Source organism: Hyla sarda, chromosome 10, assembly GCF_029499605.1.
Source record: "Hyla sarda isolate aHylSar1 chromosome 10, aHylSar1.hap1, whole genome shotgun sequence".
NCBI lineage: Eukaryota > Metazoa > Chordata > Amphibia > Anura > Hylidae > Hyla > Hyla sarda.
The window spans coordinates 84,646,018-84,669,398 of record NC_079198.1 but is presented as its reverse complement, the minus strand read 5'-3'; the positions used below and the strand labels follow the sequence as shown (position 1 = coordinate 84,669,398).

Here is a 23,381-nt window from a genome sequence, read left to right as displayed (position 1 = left end):
TTATGCCCTACAGGTGTCTGACAGATTTTTGGAACAGTGATCCCTGAAAATGAAAAATGTAATTTTTCATTTGCACAGCCCACTGTTCCAAAGATCTGTCAAACGCCAGTGGGGTGTAAATGCTCACTGTACCCTGTTAAATTCTGTGAGGGGTGTAGTTTCCAAAATGGGATCACATGTGTGTGGGGGGGGGGTTCCACTGTTCTGGCACCACGGGGGCTTTGTAAACGCACATGGCCCCTGGCTTCCATTCCAAAAAATGTTCTTTCCAAAAGCTCAATGGCGCTCCTTATCTTCTGAGTATTGTAGTGCGCCAGCAGAGCACTTGACATCCACACATGGGGTATTTTCATACTCACAGAAATGGGGTTACAAATTTTGGGGCTCATTTTCTCCTATTACCCCTTGTAAAAATATAAAATTTGGGGGGGAAAAAATGCATTTTAGTGAAACCTTTTTTTTTTCATTTACACATCCAAATTTAACAAAAAGTCGTCAAACACCTGTGAGGTGTTAAGGCTCATTGTACCCCTTGTTACGTTCCTTGAGCGGTGTAGTTTCCAAAATAGTATGCCATGTGGTTTTTTTTTTTGCTGTTCTGGCACCATAGGGGCTTTGTAAATGCGACATGCCCCCCAAAAACCATTTCAGCAAAATTTGCTTTCCAAAAGCCAAATGTGACTCATTCTCTTCTGAGCATTGTAGTTCGCCAGCAGAGGAGTTGATGTCCACACATGGGGTATTTCCATACTCAGAAGAGATGGGGTTACACATTTTGGGTGGCATTTTCTCCTATTACCCCTTGTAAAAATGTAAATTTTGTGGGAAAAATAGCATTTTAGTGAAAAAAATTATAATTTACACATCCAACTTTAACGAAAAATTGTCAAACACCTGTGGGGTGTTAAGGCTTACTGGACCCCTTGTTACATTCCTTGAGGGGTTTAGTTTCTAAAATAGTATGCCATGTGTTTTTTTTTTTTTTTTTTTGCTGTTCTGGCACCATAGGGGCTTCTTACATGTGAGATGCCCCCCAAAAACCATTTCAGAAAAACTCACTCTCCAAAATCCCACTGTCGCTCCTTCCCTTCTGAGCCCTCTAGTGCACCCGCCGAACACTTGACATACACATATGAGGTATTTCCTTACTCGAGAGAAATTGGGTTTCACATTTTAGGAAGATTTCTCTCCATTTACCCCTTTTAGGCTAAGTTTCCACTTTTTTGTTTTCTGGCAGTTTTTGGAATACTGCCACTGCAGTTTTTGAGCCAAAGCCAGAAATGAATTCAAAAGGAATAGGACATATAAAGGAAGGACTTATACTTCTCCTCCCTTCTGGATCCACTTCTGACTTTGGCTCAAAAACTGCAGTGGCTGTATTCCAAAAACTGCAAGAAAAAAACCCAAGTGGAAACTTAGCCTTAAAATGCAAAAACTGGGTCTACAAGAACATGCCAGTGTAAAAAATGAAAACTAAAAAGAGAAGGAAGAGCGCTCCATAGCGTAATACTGCCGTTCACAGATACAAACAGCCAATATAGGTTTGACCCTTACCGATGGCGGTTGTGTGGACTCACACACAACAATGGTCAGCGTGATGTGAGCAATATGCCCGGTCTGAAGCCAAGGGTGAACAATACCAAGGGACGATCTTCCAGGGTTGATAGGAATCAGCGGCGCTGACCAGGAGTAGACACGACACAGTAGGTAGGTAAAAGAAGAATTTATTTTCCAATAATTCAACGCATTTCACCACTACCCCATTTAATGGATGACTCCAAGGATGAAGGACATGTTGGGAATTGTAGTTGTGCGGCACGGGGGAGGGGGGTGTTTGAGATGGGCGGCCGGATGACAAGCTTGTCACCCGTGCCGCATGACTACAACTCTCAGCATGTCCTTACTGTCATGCAGTGGGGGCAGGTGACAAGCTTGACACTCGCTTGCACATCTCCCCCAAGCCCTGCTGCATGACTACAACTCCCATTATGTCCTTACTGTAAGGGCAGGCTGGGAGTTGTAGTCATGTGGTGCGGGCGGGAAATGAGCAGGTGGGTTACAATAAAAGTACTAACTTTTTTTCCTTGTTTTTTTCTTATTTCAGATCTGGGTATCCTGATGACCAGTGTTTTTTTTTTTTTTTTTTTAGTTTGTTTAGTAATGTTAATAAACGAGGGCTTTGAAGGAGTGTTTTTTGGAATAAATTTTTTTTAAACATGTTGTTTTTTATTTTTATTTATTTACTTTAAAGGCTTGGTAGAGGAAGCTGTCTTATAGACAGAATCCATTACTAAGCCAGGGCTTAGCGTTAGCACCAAAAACAGCTAGCGCTACCCCCGATTATTACCCCGGTACCCAGTGCCACAGGGGTTCCGGGAAGAGCCGGTACCAACAGGCCCGGAGCATCAAATATTGCGCTCCTGGGCCCAGGATGGCATTATGTAGGCTGGGGAGGGCCAGTAACAATGGTCTTCCCCCACCCTGGTAACATCAGTCTGTTGCTGCTTGGTTGGTATCTGGCTGAGCATAAAAATATGGGAAACCCTATGTGTTTTTTTTTCATAAATAATGAAATAATAAAATAAAAACATATAGGATTCCCCCTATTTTCATTCTAAGCCAGATACCAACCAAACAGCAACAGCCTGACGTTACCAGGGCTGGCGAGAACCATTGTAACTGGCCCTCCCCAGCCTAAAGAGCGCCATTTTTGATGTTCCTGGCCCTGTTGGTATCGGCTCTTTCCGACACCCCTGTGGCGGTGAGTTCCGGGGTAATAATCAGGGTTAGTGCTAGCTGTTTTTGGGGCTAACGCTAAGCCCAGCATAGTAATGGACTCCGTCTATAAGACGACTTCCACTACTAAGCCTGTAAAGTAAATAAAAAAAAACACATTTAAAAACTTTTATTTAAAAAAAACACTCCTTCACAAGCCTTCTTTACAATATGTTATTAATATTAACCCCTTAAGGACCAAGAGCGTACAGGTACGTCCTTGGTCCTGCTCTCCTGATATAACTCGGGGTTACACAGTAACCCCGCGTCATATCACGGCGGGCCCGGCGTCATAGTGAAGCCGGAACCCGCCTCTAATAGCGCACAGCGCCGATCGCGGCGCCGTGCGCTATTAACCCTTTAGCCGCGCGCTCAGAGCTGAGCCGCGCGGCTAAAAGCGAAACCGAAAGTGGCCGGCTAGCTCAGTCGGGCTGTTCGGGATAGCCGCGGCTAATCGCGGCATCCTGAACAGCTGACAGGACAGCGGGAGGGCCCCTACCTGCTTCCTCGCTGTCTGATCGCCAAATGACTGCTCAGTGTGCGTGCGCGCAAAAAAATTCCAAAGTCCAAAATAGTGCATTTTTGGTCACTTTTTATATAATTTCAAAATGAATAAAAAGTCCTATCAATGCAAAAATGGTACCGTTAAAAACTTCAGATCACGGCGCAAAAAATTAGCCCTCATACCGCCCCATACACGGAAAAATAAAAAAGTTATAGGGGTCAGAAGATGACAATTTTAAACATATTAATTTTCCTGCATGTAGTTATGATTTTTTCCAGAAGTCCGACAAAATCAAACCTATATAAGTAGGGTATCATTTTAATTGTATGGACCTACAGAATAAAGATAAGGTGTCATTTTTACCGAAAAATGTACTACGTAGAAACGGAAGCCCCCAAAAGTTACAAAACTGCGTTTTTTTTTTCAATTTTGTCGCACAATGATTTTTTTTTCCATTTCACTGTAGATTTTTGGGCAAAATGACTGATGTCATTACAAATTAGAATTGGTGGCGCAAAAAATAAGCCATCATATGGATTTTTAGGTGCAAAATTGAAAGAGTTATGATTTTTTAATGGCAAGGAGCAAAAAATGAAAGTGCAAAAACGGAAAAAACCCCGGTCCTTAAGGGGTTAAACAAAAAACTGCTGGTCATCGTAGTCCACCAAATATGAAGTAGCCCACAGGATAGACAGATCTGAAATTAAAAGAAAAAAACAAACAAACAAAAAATGGGTTAGTACATTTAGGGGGCAAAAGTGGTAAAAACAAATGTATTAAACACACATACATTTTTTTTTCTTATGTGTACTGAGAAAATGGTATTCCAAAGTGATTTTATTGTTTTTTGCTTATGTGAGCCAAATTGATCAACCCCTTGTGATAGTATGATAAATGTGCCACAAATAAGCAAACCCAAAGCAAAAAAAGCCTACAGGACTCACTTGCCAAAGCAAACAATGATAAATGTCCCCCTTTATTTTTACTCTTACAAAGTATGATAAATCTCGGCCAATATTGTGAATAAATTCAAGACACACAGTCTGACAGCAAAGAGACCCATACTGTACTCTCATTTTTCTATACTTGATCATAGACTGAAGATCCCTGTTTGAAGCAACCTTGTATAGCTTCCTGAACCTGGAACAGGAAAATATAAAGAATATAAATATTTAAAAAAAAATGTAAAATTAAATAACAAATGGAATTGGAGGTATAAATGGATATAAACAGATCTTAAGAGTCTATTATTGTCATCCGTTGACATCCGCTGAAAATCCATTAAGAATTAGGTCCATTATATGACAAAAGCGGATCTAACAGAACGGTTTTTCCCAACGCTAATGTGATCACAGCCTTAGCAATATTGGCTTTTCAAAATGTGTGAGGAAAAACTGGAGAGGTTTTGCCACTAGCAACCAATCACAGCTCAGCTTTCACTTTACCACAGCCCCCACAGCTGTGATTGGTTGCTGTGGGCAAAACCTTTCCAGTTTTTCTCTCACAACCTGTGATAAATCAAGGCCATAGGGTGTTCATATATTTAATGCCCATTTACTTTTACATCAACTTTGCAAATATGTTGTTATTTTTAGGTGGAGTAAAAGGAAATACTCTGATTGATTTTGGTGCCGGACCGACCATTTATCACCTTCTCTCTGCTTGTGAAGTATTTGATAAAATATTCACTTCAGATTTCCTGGAGCAAAACCGTGCTGAACTGAAAAAATGGTTGAAGAAGGATCCCAATGCTTTTGACTGGACCCCAGTTATAAAATTTGTATGTGAGCTGGAAGGAAACAGGTATTAAAATGGTTCCTTTACATGTTGGTAACAACTTGATAGCTTGCAACAAATACCAATAAGTTAATGATCCTTTACAGGGGATGACGAATAGCCAAACATTGAATTCATTAAATTTAATAGGAAAAATGTCTTCTAATTTTAAGGTGGTACCCCGGAGGAAAATAAAAATATTTTAAATCAACTGGTGGCAAAAAAATATACAGATTTGTAAAGGATGTCCTGTGGCCGGGTATCTTTGGCGCTCACATAGAAATTATTGAACTGCGTGCCGTTTACAGCTCCGGAGGATCGCGGGGGATCCCAGCGGTCAGACCCCCTGAGATCAGCTACTTATCCCCTATCCTGTGGATAGGGTATAAGTTAGTTTTGACTAGGATAAGCCCTTCAAGCTTTCCAGTACTTATCACCTGCTGTATGCTCCAGAGGAAGATGTTTTGTTTTTTCCAGTCTGACCACAGTGCTCTCTGCTGACACTCTTTTTTATTAGACAAATAGAAAACATATCCAATGCAAAACACAAAACAAAACAAGGTTAACCAGCTATAACATAAATACAAAATACTCTTGAACAAAAACAGAACCCTGCCTAACCGGCCAGCCCAGCTTTACTAAAATATGCCCAAACTATCTAACACACTTACACATATACCAAAAATGAACATAAAAGTAGCACAACTTGGCTTAAAATAAAAACATAAAATTTTGCATTACCCGGCTATAACTCAAAAGCATCCATACTTGGGAAAACACAACAAGAAAACAAAACAGAAACATAAAAAAAAAAAAAAAAAAAAATTATAATTATTTTTGTATAATTAGAGATGAGCAAATTCAAGCAAATAGCGTACCATATACCACCTTTTTTTCTGTCTCTGTGCTAAATTAAGTGTTATACCACACGTTATACACCTGCCGGTGTATTAAAGAAAAAAAAAGTTTTTCCTGCGTACAAATATACTTAACAGTGCGCTCATCATTGCAAAGGGCCTACATACAACCAAGTAGTGTACTATTTAGTACCTGTATTTCTGTCTCTGTGCTAAATTCAGTGCTATTCCACACATTAGTATACACTGGCTGGTGTATACAACAAAAAAAGAGTTTTTTTCAGCGTATAAATACGCTTAACAGTGCGCTCATCATTGCAAAGGGCATACATACAACAAAGGAGTGTACTGTTTAGTAACTGTTATTCTGTCTAGGGCCTATATACTTTGAAAGGACAGCCGTAAGTAATCGCCTGCTGCTGTTCTAAACCCTCATAAATGCACTAAGTATGTCAGGCAGGGAAGTGCCAGGACGTGCACAGAGAAAGGGCAGACACCTACATACGTCAGGCAGAGTTGGAAGCAGACTTGGGGCGAGTGGCAGCAGGAGTCGCAGCAATAGGCCTGAGCTCCCGTTAACACCCAGTGGTCATTTCATCGACCCATCTCTCCTTGTCAATTGGTTTGCACACTCATCCCCATCATCACAAGCGACATCTCATAACCCCAGTCAATAGTCGGTGGGTTCCTCAGACACAACACTCAGTTGGCATGGCCCGGGAGCAGTCCCAGTAATCCCATTGCCTTTGTCCTATGCTGTTCCCTCTCCCAAAGAAGTATCTCATGCTTTGGGTTTAGCTTCACTATTTAGCGAGGACGATGTAAGAGAGGACAGTCAGCATCTAATGGGCAGCCAAGACTGTGAGGAGACATGCGTCCCTTGCTCCGCAAGGCAGGCAAGTAGTGATGCGGAGAGTGACGTGGAAGGCGGTGTTTCAATTGTTCAGGGTCCTGAGGCAGACACTGTTGTGGAACACGAGGAGGACATCAGTGACATGCACACATCTTTTGGTGATGATGAAGCCGATCGCAATTGGGAGCCGGATGCAGAAGCTGGGGCTTCATCATCATCAGGAGAAGAGATTTGCTCTTTGTCTATGAGGCAGCAAGGCAGTAGCACGGTTGGCAATCAGCGTGGTGGTGGCAGTAGTGGAAATTCAGGAGCCAAACGTGCCAGGGTGAGGCCACCTGCTTCACGGCAAGCTACCATTCAGGGAGTTAGTGGAACAGGGGTTCCTGGAGACGGCGCCAATAGCAGTGAAATAGTGGGAACTGCGGGTGGGAAAATCAGCTACTCTGCGGTGTGGTTGTTCTTCATAAAGAATCCGGAGGACCTCAGCGTAGTCACATGCAAAATCTGTGGGCAGAAAGTGAAGCGTGGCCAGGGTCCCAATCTCGGCACCACGGCCCTGCGTCATGATTTGCCACGATAAAGCGGACTGGGATAACCGTGGCTCCGAGGTAGTGGTCCAGCCTGCTGCATCACCCAGTGGCCATCCGCTCCCTCCGTCATCCAGCCAAGACTCCACTACCTCAGCCGAAGGGAGCATTGTGTCGAACCCTCCTTCTTGCGCTCCTGCTTCCTCCGCTCGTAGTCAGCCATTCCACCAACAATCGATCGGCGAAGCCATGTCCAAGAGACAACAGTATGCGCCCACTCATCCAACGGTGCAGAAGTTGAATGTGCTCCTGTCCAAGTTGCTGGTGTTGCAGTCCCTCCCTTTCCAACTGGTGGACTCTGCAGCTTTCGGGGAATTGATGGGTTGTGCCGAGCCGAGGTGCAGAGTCCCAAGCCTTCATTTCTTTGCGAAGAAGGCAGTACCAGCCCTGCATAAGTTTGTACAAGAGAAGGTGGGCCAGTCCTTGAGCCTGTCGGTGTGTTCAAAAGTGCACGGCAGCGCCGACGTGTAGAGCTGTAACTACGGGCAGGGACAGTACATGTCTTTTATGGCCCACTGGGTAAATGTTGTTCCTGCACAGCCACAACAGCAACTTGGACAGGTCACACCGCTTCCTCCTCCACGCTCTCGCTCCCAGGCAGTTGGTCCTTTTACTGTGTGCGCCTCCTCCTCCCCTGTGTCCTCATCCTCCACTGCACATCCAAATCTCGGTGGCCATTCATCGTACCATGTGTGTAGGGCACAGCGGTGTCAAGCCGTCCTTCACATGGTTTGCCTTGGCGAACGGAGTCACACAAGGGAGGAACTGCTGAAGTTCATTAGGGAAGAAATCCGAGTATGGCTTACTCCACGAAATCTGGAAATGGGAACCATGGTGACCGACAATGGGAAGAACATTGTGGCCGCGCTTCGACAAGGAAGTGTGAACCATTCGCCCTGCATGGTACACGTGTTGAATCTGGTTGTCAAGAAGTTCATCAAGTCTTCACCCCATTTGCAAGACGTCCTGACAATGGTAAGGAAACTGTACTGCACTGTACTGCACTTCAGCCACTCGTACACCGCCAAGCACACTTTGCTTGAGCTGCAGCGTCAGAACAGTATCCCACAACATAGTCTCATTTGTGACGTTGCCACACGTTGGAATTCCACCCTCCATATGTTGGACAGACTATACGAACAAAGAAAAGCCATCACAGATTTTTTGATGATACAAGCAGATAGGAGTGCTCCCCTGTGTAACTTCAATGTGAACGAGAGGCAGCTCATACGTTACACCTGCCATTTGCTGAGGCCCTTTGAGGAACCCACATTTTTTGTTAGTTGCTCGAATTACGCCATGAACGACTTAATTCCACTCCTACATTTACTCCAAAAAATGATTGAAAACATGGCTGGTCACAGCAATGGAGACGTTGCGCCTACTTTAGAAGGCTAAATGAGTCCTGTGGGGGATTAACTCGAGGAGAATGATGAGGGGCAGAGCGGAGCACAGTTTACGGTGGATGAGATGGCCGGTGTTTCTGGTCATTGGACAGGAGAGGTGGAGCAGGAGCAGCCAGAGGAGCTGGAGGGTTATTACGAGGGAGGAGAGACAGAGGACCCAGACACACCGTGGCAGTATGCAGTGGAGATGGAGGCAGGTAGTCCCAGCGAGTCACTGTCACAAATGGCACGATGCATGCTGAGTTGCTTGCGTAGTGACCCCCGAATTGTCAAAATTTGTCAGCACGATGACTTCTGGATCTCCACCTTATTAGACCCTCGCTACCGGCCCAGAATGGGGGCCTTTTTTACACCCACTGAGAGGAAGGACAAAATGACCTACTTCAGGGAGCTTCTACGTAGTTGGTTGGCCGATCGGCCACATTGTCCATCCACTCGCAGGTCTCACTCGGGGGGCCCTCTGCGCTCACCTTCCACTGCCACGGCTGCTGGGGAGGGGTGGCAGGAGCAATACCGGCTCAATCAGTAGCAGCCTGAGTCTACAATCGCTGATGAGTAGCTTCCTTCAGCCGCATAGTGAAGCTACTCATCAGCAGCAGGTGGACATGGAGCAGGACCTGAACCAGCAGGTGGTGGCTTACTTCGACATGACCCTGCCAACAACCGTTGAAGATCCGCTGGACTTCTGGGCAGCCAAACTCGATTTATTGTCCCAACTAGCGGAGTTTGCCCTGGAAAAGCTGTCCTGCCGGCCAGTAGTGTGCCATCAGAACAGGTGTTTAGTGCGGCCGGGGCCATAGTCACCCCAAGGCGAACTCGTCTGTCCAATAAAAATGTGGAGAGACTGACGTTTGTCAAGATGAATCAGGGAAGGATAAGCCAGGGTTTCCAGCCACCAATGACAGATGGGTCTGAGTAGATTGACCATGCTCCTACAACAAAATTTTCTCTATTGTGGTTGGTTATGAAACCCTCTGGGGCAGACCTGGGGATTGTACAGCCCGCTTGACACATACGGCCCTTTGATTGGCTCTGACTGGCCCGCGCTGATTGGGGTACAACTATGCTGCCTAATCTGGGGGACATTTTTGCTGCCTAATCTGGGGGACAACTATGCTCCTAATCTCGGGGACATCTATGCTGCCTAATCTGGGTGACATCTATGCTGCCAACTCTGGGAGACAAGTATGCTCCTAATCTGGGGGACATCTATGCTGCCTAATCTGGGTGACATCTATGCTGCCTAATCTGAGGGACAACTATGCTCCTAATCTGGGGGACATCTATGCTGCCTAATCTGGGTGACATCAATGCTGCCTACTCTGGGGGACAAGTATGCTCCTAATCTGGGGGACATCTATGCTGCCTAATCTGGGTGACATCTATGCTGCCTACTCTGAGGGACAAGTATGCTCCTAATCTGGGGGACATCTATGCTGCCTAATCTGGGCGACATCTATGCTGCCTAATCTGGGGGACAACTATGCTCCTAATCTGGGGGGCATCTATGCTGCGTAATCTGGGTGACATCTATGCTGCCTACTCTGGGGAACAAGTATGCTCCTAATCTGGGGGACATCTATGCTGCCTAATCTGGGTGACATCTATGCTGCCTAATCTGGGGGACAACTATGCTCCTAATCTGGGGGACAACTAAACTCCTAATCTGGGGGACATCTATGCTGCCTAATCTGGGTGACATCTATGCTGCCTAATCTGGGTGACATCTATGCTGCCTAATGTGGGGGACATCTATGCTCCTAATCTGGGGGACATCTATGCTGCCTAATCTGGGGGACAAGTATGCTCCTAATCTGGGTGATATCTATGCTGCCTAATCTGGGGGACAACTATGCTCCTAATCTGGGGGACATCTATGCTGCCTAATCTTGGTGACATCTATGCTGCCTAATCTGGGTGACATCTATGCTGCCTACTCTGGGGGACAAGTATGCTCCTAATCTGGGGGGCATCTATGCTGCCTAATCTGAGGGACATCTATGCTCCTAATCTGGGTGACATCTATGCTGCCTAATCTGGGGGACAACTATGCTCCTAATCTGGGGGACATCTATGCTGCCTAATCTGGGGGACAACTATGCTCCTAATATGGGGAAAACTGATGCTTCTGGCCTTAAGCCTATGATTTTATGAAGTTTAGCAGTAGCTAAATACATGCTTAACGCAAATGTCAACATTGATCTTTAAATGTAAGGGGTTATGAAACCCTCTTGGGTACTGTGAATCACTGCTCCAGACTCATTCTGTGTCTTTCACAAACTACTTGCCTCCCTGGTCCCTCAGGCCTTGGGCCTATACTTTTTTGAAGTTTAGCAGTAGCTAAATACATGCTTAATGCAAATGTAAAAATTGATCTTTAAATGTAAGGGGTTATGAAAACCTATTTGGTACTGCAAATGCATGCTCCAGACTCATTCTGTGTCTTTCAGGAACTACTTGCCTCCCTGGTGCCTCTGGCCTTACATTTTTGGATGTTTAGCAGTAGCTAAATACATGCTTAATGCAAATTTCAGCAATGATCGTTAAATTCTCGGCGCTCTGCCAGGGCCTTTCTTCTACCCCACCTGGGCCGATCCGAGGACCTCACTAACCAACTCACTAACTAATCCAATCGCTTATAGCGACGGGCGGTGTGTACAAAGGGCAGGGACTTAATAAACGCCAGCTTATGACCCTCACTTACTGGTAATTCCTCGTTTTAAGATTAAATAATTGCAATCACAGATCCCTATCACGAACTGGTTTCAGCGTGCAACACGCACCTGTCCTTGAAAGAGAGAGACACGCTAATCCATTCAGTGGAGCGCTAGTGCGGCCCAGGACATCTGAGGCCATAACACACCTGTTATTGCTCGATCTCGCAATTGATCGGGCAAGGTAAGGGGTTATTAAAGCCTCTTGGGTACTGCTGAGGCCTACTCCTGACTGCTCCTGGTGCAATGTATGGGGTAATTAAACTCTTGGGTAGTGTTATTGTTAAATTTACTGGTAATTTTATCAGTAATAAAATTGAATTTTGCAGAATGCTAACCAATACACAACGGAACGCTTGTTGCGTGTGATTTTTTAATGAAAAAAAAAATAGATGGAGATGGATTAACTCTGCTTAATCATTTTTGGCGATTAGAATCCTTTTGCCATCTGATTTTTTGGAGACAGATGCAATTACACACATGTAATAATTTTTTTAACCAAATTTGAAACATTGTGTGTTTTATTATATTATAGAAGAATGTCTTTGGGTGGTCCACCATCCTGCATTATAGAGTCTTCTGAACTGCGGTATATGCGCTTGTTTTAACAAAAAGGTATTTTGTCAGACAATTTCAAAAAATGTTTGCGTTTTTTTGGGGTGGATTGTGAAGCCCGGGTGACGGGTGTGTAGTGTGTACTCGTGCATCAGTCAACTCCAGTCTGTGTCCGTTAGGCAATGTTTGGGTTACTGATGCAGCAGAGGTGGGGCCTTGGTCTTGTAATTTCAATTATTTAAAAAAATTGAACATATTGTGTGGTTTATTATATTAGAGAAGAATGTCTTTGGGTGGTCCACCGTCCTGCATTATAGAGTCTTCTGAACTGCTGTATATGCGCTTGTTTTAACAAAAAAGGTATTTTGTCAGACAATTAAAAAAAAAAATTTGCAGTTTTTTGGGGTGGATTGTGAAGCCCGGGTGATGGGTGTGTAGTGTGTATTCGTGCATCAGTCAACTCCAGTCTGTGTCCGTTAGGCAATATATGGGTTACTGATGCAGCAGAGGTGGGGCCTTGGTCTTGGAATTTTAATTATTTAAAAAAATTGAACATATTGTGTGGTTTATTATATTATAGAAGAATGTCTTTGGGTGGTCCACCGTCCTGCATTATAGTCTTCTGAACTGCTGTATATGTGCTTGTTTTAAAAAAAAAAGGTATTTTGTCAGACAATTAAAAAAAATATATATTTTTTTGGGGGTGGATTGTGAAGCACGGGTGTGTACTCGTGCATCAGCCAACTCCAGGCTGTGTCTTTCAGGCAATCTATGGGTTACTGATGCAGCTTAGGTGGGGCCTGGGTCTAGGAATGTAATTTTTTTTTTTTAATTCAACAATTGTGTAGTTCATTATTTTTGAGAAGAAAGTCTTTGGGTGGTCCACCGTCCTGCCTTATAGTCTTCTGAAATGTTGGATATGCGCTTGTGCTTACACAAAGTTGTAAATTTAAAAAAAAAATGTATACAATTTTGTTGATTTTGGGGCTGATTGTGAAGCCCTGTGTGTACTGGTGCATCAGCCAACTCCAGGCTGTGTCCTTCAGGCAATAAATGGGTTCCTGATGCCGCAGAGGTGGGGCCTGGTCTGGGAATTAAACATTTTTGGATTGCGGGTGCTACAAAAAAAGATGGACACACCCTAATCCATTCAGTGGAGCGCACCTGCGGCCCCGGACAGGGCATAACACACCTGTTATTGCTCGATCTCAGGAGAAGGGGGGTTCATCATCGGGAGAAGGGAGTTGCAGGTTGCCCTTGAGTCAGCAAGGCGGTAGCACGGTTGGCAGTCAGCGTGGTGTGGCAGTAGTGGAAATTCTGGAGCCAAAGGTGCCCGGGGGAGACCACCTGCTTCGCGGCAGCTTACCTTTCCGGGTGTTAGCGGGTTACCAGCACCGGTCGAAGAAAGATAGAGACACGCTAATCCGTTCAGTGGAGCGCGCCTGCGGCCCTGGAAATCAGAGGGCATAACACACCTGGTATTGCTCGATCTCGCAATTGATCATGCAAAGGTAGGGGGTTATTAAAGCCTCTTGGGTACTGCTGAGGCCTACTCTTGACTGCTCCTGGTGCAATGTATGGGGTAATTAAACACTCTTGGGTAGTGTTTTTTTTTTTTTATTTACTGATAATTTTATCAGTAATAAAATTGAATTTTCCAGAATGCTAATTGTTACACAATGGAACGCTTGTTGCGTGTGATTTTTTAATTAAAATTTTATAGAAAATACGGACAGGGATTAACTCTGCTTCATCATTTTGGGCGAAAAAAGTCCTTTGGTGATCTGATCTTTTGGAGACAGATGCGCTTACACACATATTGAATTAGTTTTTGTAAAAAAAATTTCAAACATTGTGTGGTTTATTATTTTTGAGAAGAACGTCTTTGGGTGGTCCACAGTCCTGCATTTTAGTGTCTTGTGAACTGTTGGATATGCGCTTGTTCTTACACAAAGGTATTTCTTTAAAAAATTTCTAAAATGTTGTTGTTTTTTGGAGGGGATTGTGAAGCCCAGGTGTGTACTCTTGCATCAGCCAACTCCAGGCTGTGTCCTTCAGGCAATATATGGGTTCCTGATGCTGCAGAGGTGGGGCCTGGGACTGTAAATTTCAAATTTTTGGATAGCGGGTGCTACCTATGAGAAATCTTTGTCAAAAATTTCCTATATTGTGTTGTTTTTTTGGGGGGGGGATTGTGAAGCCCTGGTGTGTACTCTTGCATCAGCCAACTCTAGGCTGTGTCATGCAGGCAATATATGGGTTACTGATGCCACAGGGGTGGGGCCTGGTTCTGGAAATTTCAAATTTTTGGATAGTGGGTGCTACCAATGAGAAATCTTTGTCAAAAATGTCATATATTGTGTTGTTTTTTTGGGGGGGATTGTGAAGCCCTTGTGTGTAGTGTACTAGTGCATCAGCCAACTCCACGCTGTGCCATTCAGCCACTAAATGGTCTCCTCTTGCTGCCAACATGTCCACGCTATGTCATTCTGTCACTATATGGTCTCCTGACACTGATGCCACCACCAGGCTCTGTCATTTTGCTGCTGTGCGGCAGTGATTCTAAGAGCGATGCCGGTAATCTGCATGCTATTCTGAATAACAGTATTATTTCACTACCCCAGCACACTCCATATGCGTTTTAGGACACAGCAAAGTGTTCTATACCCCTATAAAGGCTGTATGTATGCTAGAAATAGCCTTTTTTAATATCGATTCGCTGCCAATAAATTCGGATCGAAACAAACTTTTCGGGAAAATTTGGTGAAACGGCCGAATCGAATTTTTGAAAAGTTCGCTCATCTCTAGTAGCGCAGCCTTATTAAAGAGCATTAAAAAAAGAAAGCAAAAAAAGAGAGGAGCATTGCAGTCTGGCTGGGCCCCGCTAATCTTAGTTTTTTGTCCTGGCCCCTGATGGCAGGCCCTCCAGCCCTACCCTGATGGCGGCCCTGCACTGCACTTCCAGGATATAATTGTTCCACACACTGTGCGGTCAGGATATAGTAGTGCCACACACTATGCCCTCAGTATATAAGTGCCATACAAGAGCCCCTAAAATCATAACAGTGGCCACTAGAAAGGACAGTGTCAACCAGTGTCCCTGGTACCTAACCTGCACTGGTGACCAGTAATAACTCCATATAGAGACACTGCTCCACACATGGTAAATGGCAGCTACCAATAGGGCTTTTTATCAATTGTTACCCCTCTTTCCAAGACTCCTGACAAATTCAGCTAAATGCACTAGTAAACATCTGTGTGCAGGAGTCTGGGAAAACTGGGTGATGGCTGAAAGGGGCCATATTTGTGGTCACCCAGCTTCCCAAGTAGAGATCAGGGTCCAGGGGATTTGTTATTTTTTTTTTCATTTATTAAAGGATGACTGACAGGTCCAGGGAGAAAAGCCTCTAAGCGAAGTGGAAGCAGATCATGACACATAGGAAACCTCCAGTAATGAGTTAGGAGCTGTGAAGTGAGGACTGACCCAGCACCCCTAAGTGGATCCTGTGTCCTGTTGCACTGTTGCAGCTATGAAGCACATGTAGGAGCTGTGCTCACATCGTAGACCGTGGTTCTCGGATTCTATCAGCAGCCAGGGACCCACTGGTAATGTGGGGAATCAGCAATCACGCTGATGTCTGCCATTAACCCCTCAGAAGCCATGATCAATATTGATCACGCCATCTATGACAATGCGATGGTTCCAGTGGCTGATCTGATGTCTCGCGGCATGGCCGTCTGGATCAGATCAGCCAAGATGGCTGACGGAGGTCTCCTTATTTGCCTTCGAGGGGACCAGAGAAGAAGATCACAGATAACACTGATTAGTGTTCTATCTATGCATGGTACCGATCAGTATTCACATTCTAATGATTGCAATATATAGTCACCTTTGGGTATTTAAAAAGTTTTAATAAAAGCGAATAAGCCCCTCCCCCAATAAGAAAATTCCTCTCTTTTCCCTCTTAAAAAAAACAAACAAAAAGTGGTACTGATGAACGTACAGATCACGGTGCAAAAAAAATGAGCTGTCATACTCCCCATATGAGTTTTTTAAAAGCAGTACAGTAATAGTAAAGCATGTAAAGATAGGTATACCGTAATTTTTTGCGTATTGACCTACAGAATAAAAAGAACATGTCAGTGTTTCAGTGTTACTATTAAGTTCACTGTGTAAAAATAGAAATAAAACAAAAGTTGTAAAATTGCGGGTTTCTTATCAATTTCACACTATAAATAATAATTTTTCAATAGCGAGGTAGATTTTATGGTAAAATAAAAGGTGTCATTACAAAGTACAATTGGTTGTGCAAAAAACAAGCCCTCATATGGGCTGTAGAGGGAATAATAAAAGTTATGGCTCTTAGGCTAGGTTTCCACTTGTTTTTTTTTTTTTTTTACAAAATACCAATAAAAACGCCCATTCTTCCGCATGGCGTTTTTTTTGTGTGAAAAAAACGCTGTGGCCAGATTTTAGCTGCAAGTCAATAGGGAACCGCAAAAATGCCAAGTCCAAGTCTCCTTGGCAGTTTTTAAAAAAGTCCTCTTGTCGGGACTTTGGCGTTTTTTCGGGAAAATCTTTTTCCTCCCATTGAAGTCTATGGGAGTGAAAAAAACGAGAAGAAAAACACCATGTGGGTTTTAACTTTGGCAATTTTTCAGGCAGTTTTTATTCTCTTTTGGACTTTAGCGATCCAAAAAAGTGATGGAAATACCTTTTTTATTAAAATTTCGTAGGGTACCGTTAAAAAATAATAAAAAAGATACAGTAGTGATGGAAAAAATTGTATTTAAGGAAATTTATCTTTTTTATAACAAAATTTTAATTAATTTTTAAACATTTATGTGGGCGGCTAGGGCACAAAAAATGTAGCCGACAATAATAAAAATATAGTGTGTGTGTGTTTTTGATTTTTTTTTTTTACATTTTTTAGGTAGTACTACTACTCCCAGCATGGAACACACTGTTCCATGATGAGGGTAGTAGCTACCTGTACTAATTGAAAGATCGCCGGGGTCCCTTGCGATCCTCCTGTATAATGTTTAGATGCGGCCGCTCTTCTATGGTCCCCTGCACTGCAGTATATATACACCTATTCATATTTCCCGCAGAGAGCTGATTGGCCAGATGGTTCCAGCCAATCACAACTCTGTGGGAAATATGAATATGTATATATACGTCAGTGCAGGGGACCATAGAAGAGCGTCCGGCCACATCTATACATTATACAGGAGGATCACAGTGGGTTTCAGGAGTTACACGCTGTGATCTGTCTATTAATGCAGGTACTACAACTCCCAGCATGGAGCAAAGTGTGCTCCATGTTGGGAGCAGTAGCACCTGCAGTAAAGGACAGATCACAGCGGATGTCACTCCTCCTGACACCAGCTGTGTCCTCCTGAAGTGAATGTCGGGATCAGCTGTACCCACAGCTACAGAGCCGGGAGAACAGCTGATGCTGAGCAGTAGATATACATCGTATATCTACTGCCCAGCAAGAACTTGCAGTGAGCCTGCAATGTGTATACAGTATACACATTGCTGGCTCACTTAACCCCTTGATGAGCTGTGCGCTAAGCCAGCTTGGCAAGAAAATAGGGTTCCCCCTATTTTCAGTATCAGCCAGATACCAACAAAGCAGCAACAGCCTGACATTACCAGGGTGGGCGAGGACCATTGTTACTGGCCCTCCCCAGCCTAAATAACGCCAGCCTGTTACCACCTAGGCCCAGGAGTGCCATTTTTGACGCTCCGGGCCTGTTGGTATCGGCTCTTCCCGACACCCCTGTGGCGGTGGGTACCGGGGTAATAATTGGGGGTTAGCACTAGCTGTTTTTGGGGCTAACGCTAAGCCCCAGCTTAGTAATGGATTCCGTCTATTAGACAGCCTCCATTACTAAGCCTGACTATTCAATAAAAAAAAACACAACACATTGAAAAAATTATTTTATTTTAAAAAACACTCCCCCAACAGCCCTCGTTAACCATTTTATTAAAATAAAAAAAAATCAAGGTCATCCGTCGTAATCCATCGAATCCGCCGTAATCCTCTGCATACACAGGTCTGAAACAAGAAGAAAAAAACATAAAAAAATGGGTTAGGACATTTTTTGCGCTCTCTGCAGGGGAGAGCGCCCATAATGCAATGTCTACCTAAACAGGGAGCCTCCAATTGGTGCAAAAATACAACTCCCAGCATAGATAGAACAAATGATGAGCAAATGATAAGAAAAAAAAATCTGGCAACTGTAGATTATAATACCACATACCATAATCCTTGGAGTACCTTTGTAAATTATTATTTTTTTTTTTGTGAAGGCCTACTCTTGGCATTGCCCAATCTCCGGTTGGTTCACCATGCACCAACTTATACAGAAGTTCTCGTTTCGCTGACATTCTAGTTTGTCGTTGGTCTTTGAACCATTGGGACATGTAATAAGAAACAGTGCTAACATCTCAGCCAATACATGTAGCAATCTGCCTTAATGATAATGTGGTAGCCCTTGGGGGGTGTATGGTAGGGATGATATGATGTTGGTATATGAGGGGTTAATATTAACCCAGTCACTCATGACGCCAGGGTGAGGGCTGGTATGCTGAATCTATGTTCCGGCCTATCGCCGTCCTTCCCAGAAGCGATAGGTGCAATGAAATGACTGAAGGTCCACAAGTAGATTTAACTTGAAGTTGAAGTACTCACAGCGTGTGACTGCCTAGGTTAGTGAATGGTGGAGCCGAAGCTTACAGCTTCGGCTCCACCATTCTAGGGGGCGGGGGACAGCAATCTCGGGGGGGGGGGGGGGGCAATTGCCCCGTTGCCCCCCCCCCTGGATCCGCCACTGCCCCCATGCCACAAATTGGGGCTAGCTGCTTGAAAATGTATTCATTTGCAGATAATTTTGGTACCTGCTACTATATCGAGTTGCACAACTTTATGGTTTGTTTCTCTTGGCGTTGCAATTTCAATGTTAAACAGTGTATTTTGTAGTGGCTTTGCCTGGTATTTCCATCCACTCCCACTCATTTTACTAGCACTGACCTGTTTAGCCCATCAATATCACAGTCTCAGAAAACACATTTAAAGGGGTACTTTTTTTTTTTTTTTTTAAATCAACTGGTGAAGAAAGTTAAACAGATTTGTAAATTACCATATGACTTGATAAAACCAATATGTGGATATGGTCACTATTCACACCAGGAATAGAAAAACGCACAATAGCTCAAATAAAGTCTAGAAAAAATTGTGTCCCCTATAACGGGGTAAATTGTCCTACAATACAAGGAACAACCTGTAAATGAAAATACAGCCTACAAATAAGATATAGTGTAACAACCTGTAAATAAAATACAAATAAATACAATGTGAATCCTGCAATGAATCCAAGATAAAACGCTGATGATATCAAATGGTTGTGGTTTTTCCAGTAATAACCTGTAGATGAATATATCGCAGTCCTGATATAATCTTGTGTGAATAGTGGCCACTTTCAAATATCCCGCATGTGATGATGCAGTCTTTCTTTGCCAATTGTATCCACTTAAGTGTATCAATATTTCCGTATGCTGTACTCTCTAGGATTGCTGTATTATAGCTATGTTGGTATAAAGCGTAATAGCTATAAATGAATTGTCGCCACTTTCGTGCCACTCACCGCTCCTACGATCTGGTTGACTGTGTAACGCTCAAGCTGGGGTGGCGATGTGCGGCCACATCTTCCTCAGCGAGCTGTTCGGTCAGTCAGCGTGTGTCTCGGCGGCGTCTGACGTCAGCAGTCAGCTGATTGCAGGTCAGCTGACTGTTTTGTGATGGACGTTTAGTTTGAGCAGATGTTAAAGTCTCTTAACTTTTCCAATAGTGTTATTCAGCAAACGATCAGCATGTGGTCAGCAATCCCAGGTGGACACAAGGCAATTCTTTCATTTCTGAGGTATCAATAGCAATAAGTCCTCATAGATATTAGCGGGTAAAAAACGCACCAAAATGGGTGCTAACTGTGAATATGGTTCAGTGGGATCCGGCTTCCAAATGCAGCACCACCACTGAACCATATTCACATTTAGCACCCATTTTGGTGCGTTTTTTACCCGCTAATATCTATGAGGACTTATTGCTATTGATACCTCAGAAATGAAAGAATTGCCTTATATCCACCTGGGATTGCTGACCACATGCTGATCGTTTGCTGAATAACACTATTGGAAAAGTTAAGAGACTTTAACATCTGCTCAAACTAAACGTCCATCACAAAACAGTCAGCTGACCTGCAATCAGCTGACTGCTGACGTCAGACGCCGCCGAGACACACGCTGACTGGCCGAACACCGCTATCCTCGCAGCTCGCTGAGGAAGACGTGGCCGCACATCGCCACCCCAGCTTGAGCGTTACACAGTCAACCAGATCGTAGGAGCGGTGAGTGGCACGAAAGTGCCGACAATTCATTTATAGCTATTACGCTTTATACCAACATAGCTATAATGCAGCAATCCTAGAGAGTACAGCATACGGAAATATTGATACACTTAAGTGGATACAATTGGCAAAGAAAGACTGCATCATCACTAGTGTTGAGCAGCATAGGCCATATTCGAATTCGCGAATATTCGCGAATATATGGGCGAATATTCGTCATATATTCGCATATTCGTAATATTCTCGTTTTATTTTCGCATATGCGGATTTTCGTCCGGCAGTCTCACACAGTAGTATTAGAGCCTTCTTTACACCACACGAGCTGGAAGCAGAGAGGGGTGATCACTGTGATGTGTACTGTGAAGAAAAAAAAATAATAAATGAATATTCGTAATTACGAATATATAGCGCTATATTCGCGAAATTCGCGAATACGCGAATATGCGTTATTCGCGAATAATATTCGAATTGCGAATATTCGCGAGCAACACTAATCATCACATGCGGGACATTTGAAAGTGGCCACTATTCACACAAGATTATATCAGGACTGCGATATATTCATTTACAGGTTATTACTGGAAAAACCACAACCATTTGATATCATCAGCGTTTTATCTTGGATTCATTGCAGGATTCACATTGTATTTTTTTGTATTTTATTTACAGGTTGTTACACTATATCTTATTTGTAGGCTGTATTTTCATTTACAGGTTGTTCCTTGTATTGTAGGACAATTTACCCCGTTATAGGGGACACAATTTTTTCTAGGCTTTATTTGAGCTATTGTGCGTTTTTCTATTCCTGGTGTGAATAGTGACCATATCCACATATTGGTTTTATCAAGTCATATGGTGGTATCCGTTTAGCATATTCAGGTGCCAACGTGGGGCCCCACGTTTGGCACATTATTAACATTAATATTTTAAAATTATATTTTATTGTCCTTTGACATTCATATCTTATAATATCTTATAATTTTTGGTATATCGTACTGAATTCTTTTCTTTTCTTGGCATTTCCCAGACTGACACCATATAACGCTATGGTGAGTTAGTGCACTGAGGACTGGTATATTTTATTTTCCTTGATTCAATTCCTTTTTTCCTCTTTTAGGTGAGAGGTATCCAGTTAACCTCATACATTTTATGTTGTAGAGCTACGCATCCATATTCCTATTTTTAGATTTGTAAATTACTTCTATTAAAAAATCTTAATCCTTCCTGTACTTATTAGCTGCTGAATACTACAGCGGAAATTCTTCTCTTTTTGAAACACAGAGCTGTCTGCTGACATCATGAGCACAGTGCTCTCTGCTGACATCTCTGTCCATTTCAGGAACTGTCCAGAAGAGCATATGTTTGCTATGGGGATTTCCTTTTACTCTGGACAGTTCCTAAAATGGACAGAGATGTCAGCAGAGAGCACTGTGCTCATGATGTCAGCAGACAACTCTGTGTTTCAAACAGAAAATAATTTCCACCGTAGTATTTAGCAGCTACTAAGTACAAGAAGGATTAAGATTTTTTAATAGAAGTAATTTACAAATCTGTTGCACTTTCTGGCACCAGTTGATTAAAAAAATATAATAATCAAATTTTCACCGGAGTACCCCTTTAAAGCAGCTATATGTTCAATTATATTGGTTCTAACATCATTCATTTTTTGCATACTTTTAGGGAGAATTATGAGAAAAAGGCTGAGAAACTCCGCAGTAAAGTACAAGACGTCCTGAAATGTGATGCATTGAAAAGAAACCCTTATGATCCCATTGTTCTACAACCGGCTGACTGCCTTCTTACATGTCTCTGCCTTGAAGCCCCTTGTGAAGACATAAAGTCATTCTGTAATGTTCTGAAAAATTTCAAGGATTTAATCAAACCCGGAGGTCACTTATTGATCTTGAGTGTACTAAACGCTACAATGTACTATGTTGGGAATAAGTATTTTGCAAGTATGTGTACAAAAAAGGAAGAACTAGAGGAAGCTTTTAAAGAGGCAGGCTATGAAATTATTAAAGCTGTTTATGCTCCACGTAATGATAAATCCAGGATGGATGTTTCTGACTATGATGGTTACTATTACATTCATGCCCGAAAACCAAAATAAGATGAACTCTCCTGTCATCATTACAAGTACGCAAGTTTCAATACCTACACCTACTTTTGGTGTATTCTATTTGTGCAATGTGTCACATTGGACGTGCAAAGTATACATACAAAACATAAGTACATTTAAACTCAATTGACACACAGCTGAAACTACATTTATGTTCATCTCTTGAGCACTAAAGAAATCCTTCAAATCAATTTCTTCTATTTTTTATTGGCCACTTTTCTTTTTTTTATATTACTTGCATGCTGAAGTTTAATTCCAAATAAACAAGTATAAATATTTTGTGTTGGGTTAGTTATTGAGGGGAATTATTTTGTGGGATTTAGCTGGATTTGTTAATAATGGGATAGTGGACACTTTTAACGTAATGCATGGAGGCTTTAATGTTTCTTAGCATGGAGTCATCCATGTGACCTGCCATACAGGCTCCACTAGACAACATAAAGTATATAAGGAGACCTAGAGGCCAATAGAGCTCGCTACGATTATTCTATTTATACAAATCATACAAAAAAAAATCTCCATATGAGAAAAATGAACCTCTAGGTACATTAGAGGGCTTATGTACTTCTATGGCACCCTTGGGATCTGTAGCAGATTTATCTGAACTACTCGAACATTCAGCTGACTTTGGCTTCATGAAAATGCTGGATGCTATATGTGTCAGCCACATGGAATTAGACAGACTGTGGTACATGATTCGGTGATTAGATGTATTACTATGTGACGCCAGGGCACCGTTAACCTACACGTTCCGAGGATCCAACACCTTCTCCTGGTTTAGGCGCGGGATACTGAATACACATCGATGCCAGGTTACGGATA

At 43.0% G+C, this 23,381-nt stretch overlaps 1 protein-coding gene across 3 annotated transcripts in view; it reads left to right on the top strand.

Moving 5' to 3' along the window:
* Window positions 1–22,894, top strand: part of LOC130294177 (indolethylamine N-methyltransferase-like) — a 42,197-nt gene extending 19,303 nt beyond the window's left edge. For all 3 annotated transcript variants that reach the window (XM_056543677.1, XM_056543678.1, XM_056543679.1), the window contains 2 exons: window positions 4,876–5,083; window positions 22,121–22,894. In XM_056543677.1, coding sequence (XP_056399652.1) covers window positions 4,876–5,083; window positions 22,121–22,550 — 638 coding nt within the window. In that variant the 3' untranslated portion in view covers window positions 22,551–22,894. The remainder of the gene's footprint in view (window positions 1–4,875; window positions 5,084–22,120) is intronic.
* The last annotated feature ends 487 nt before the right edge of the window (window positions 22,895–23,381 follow it).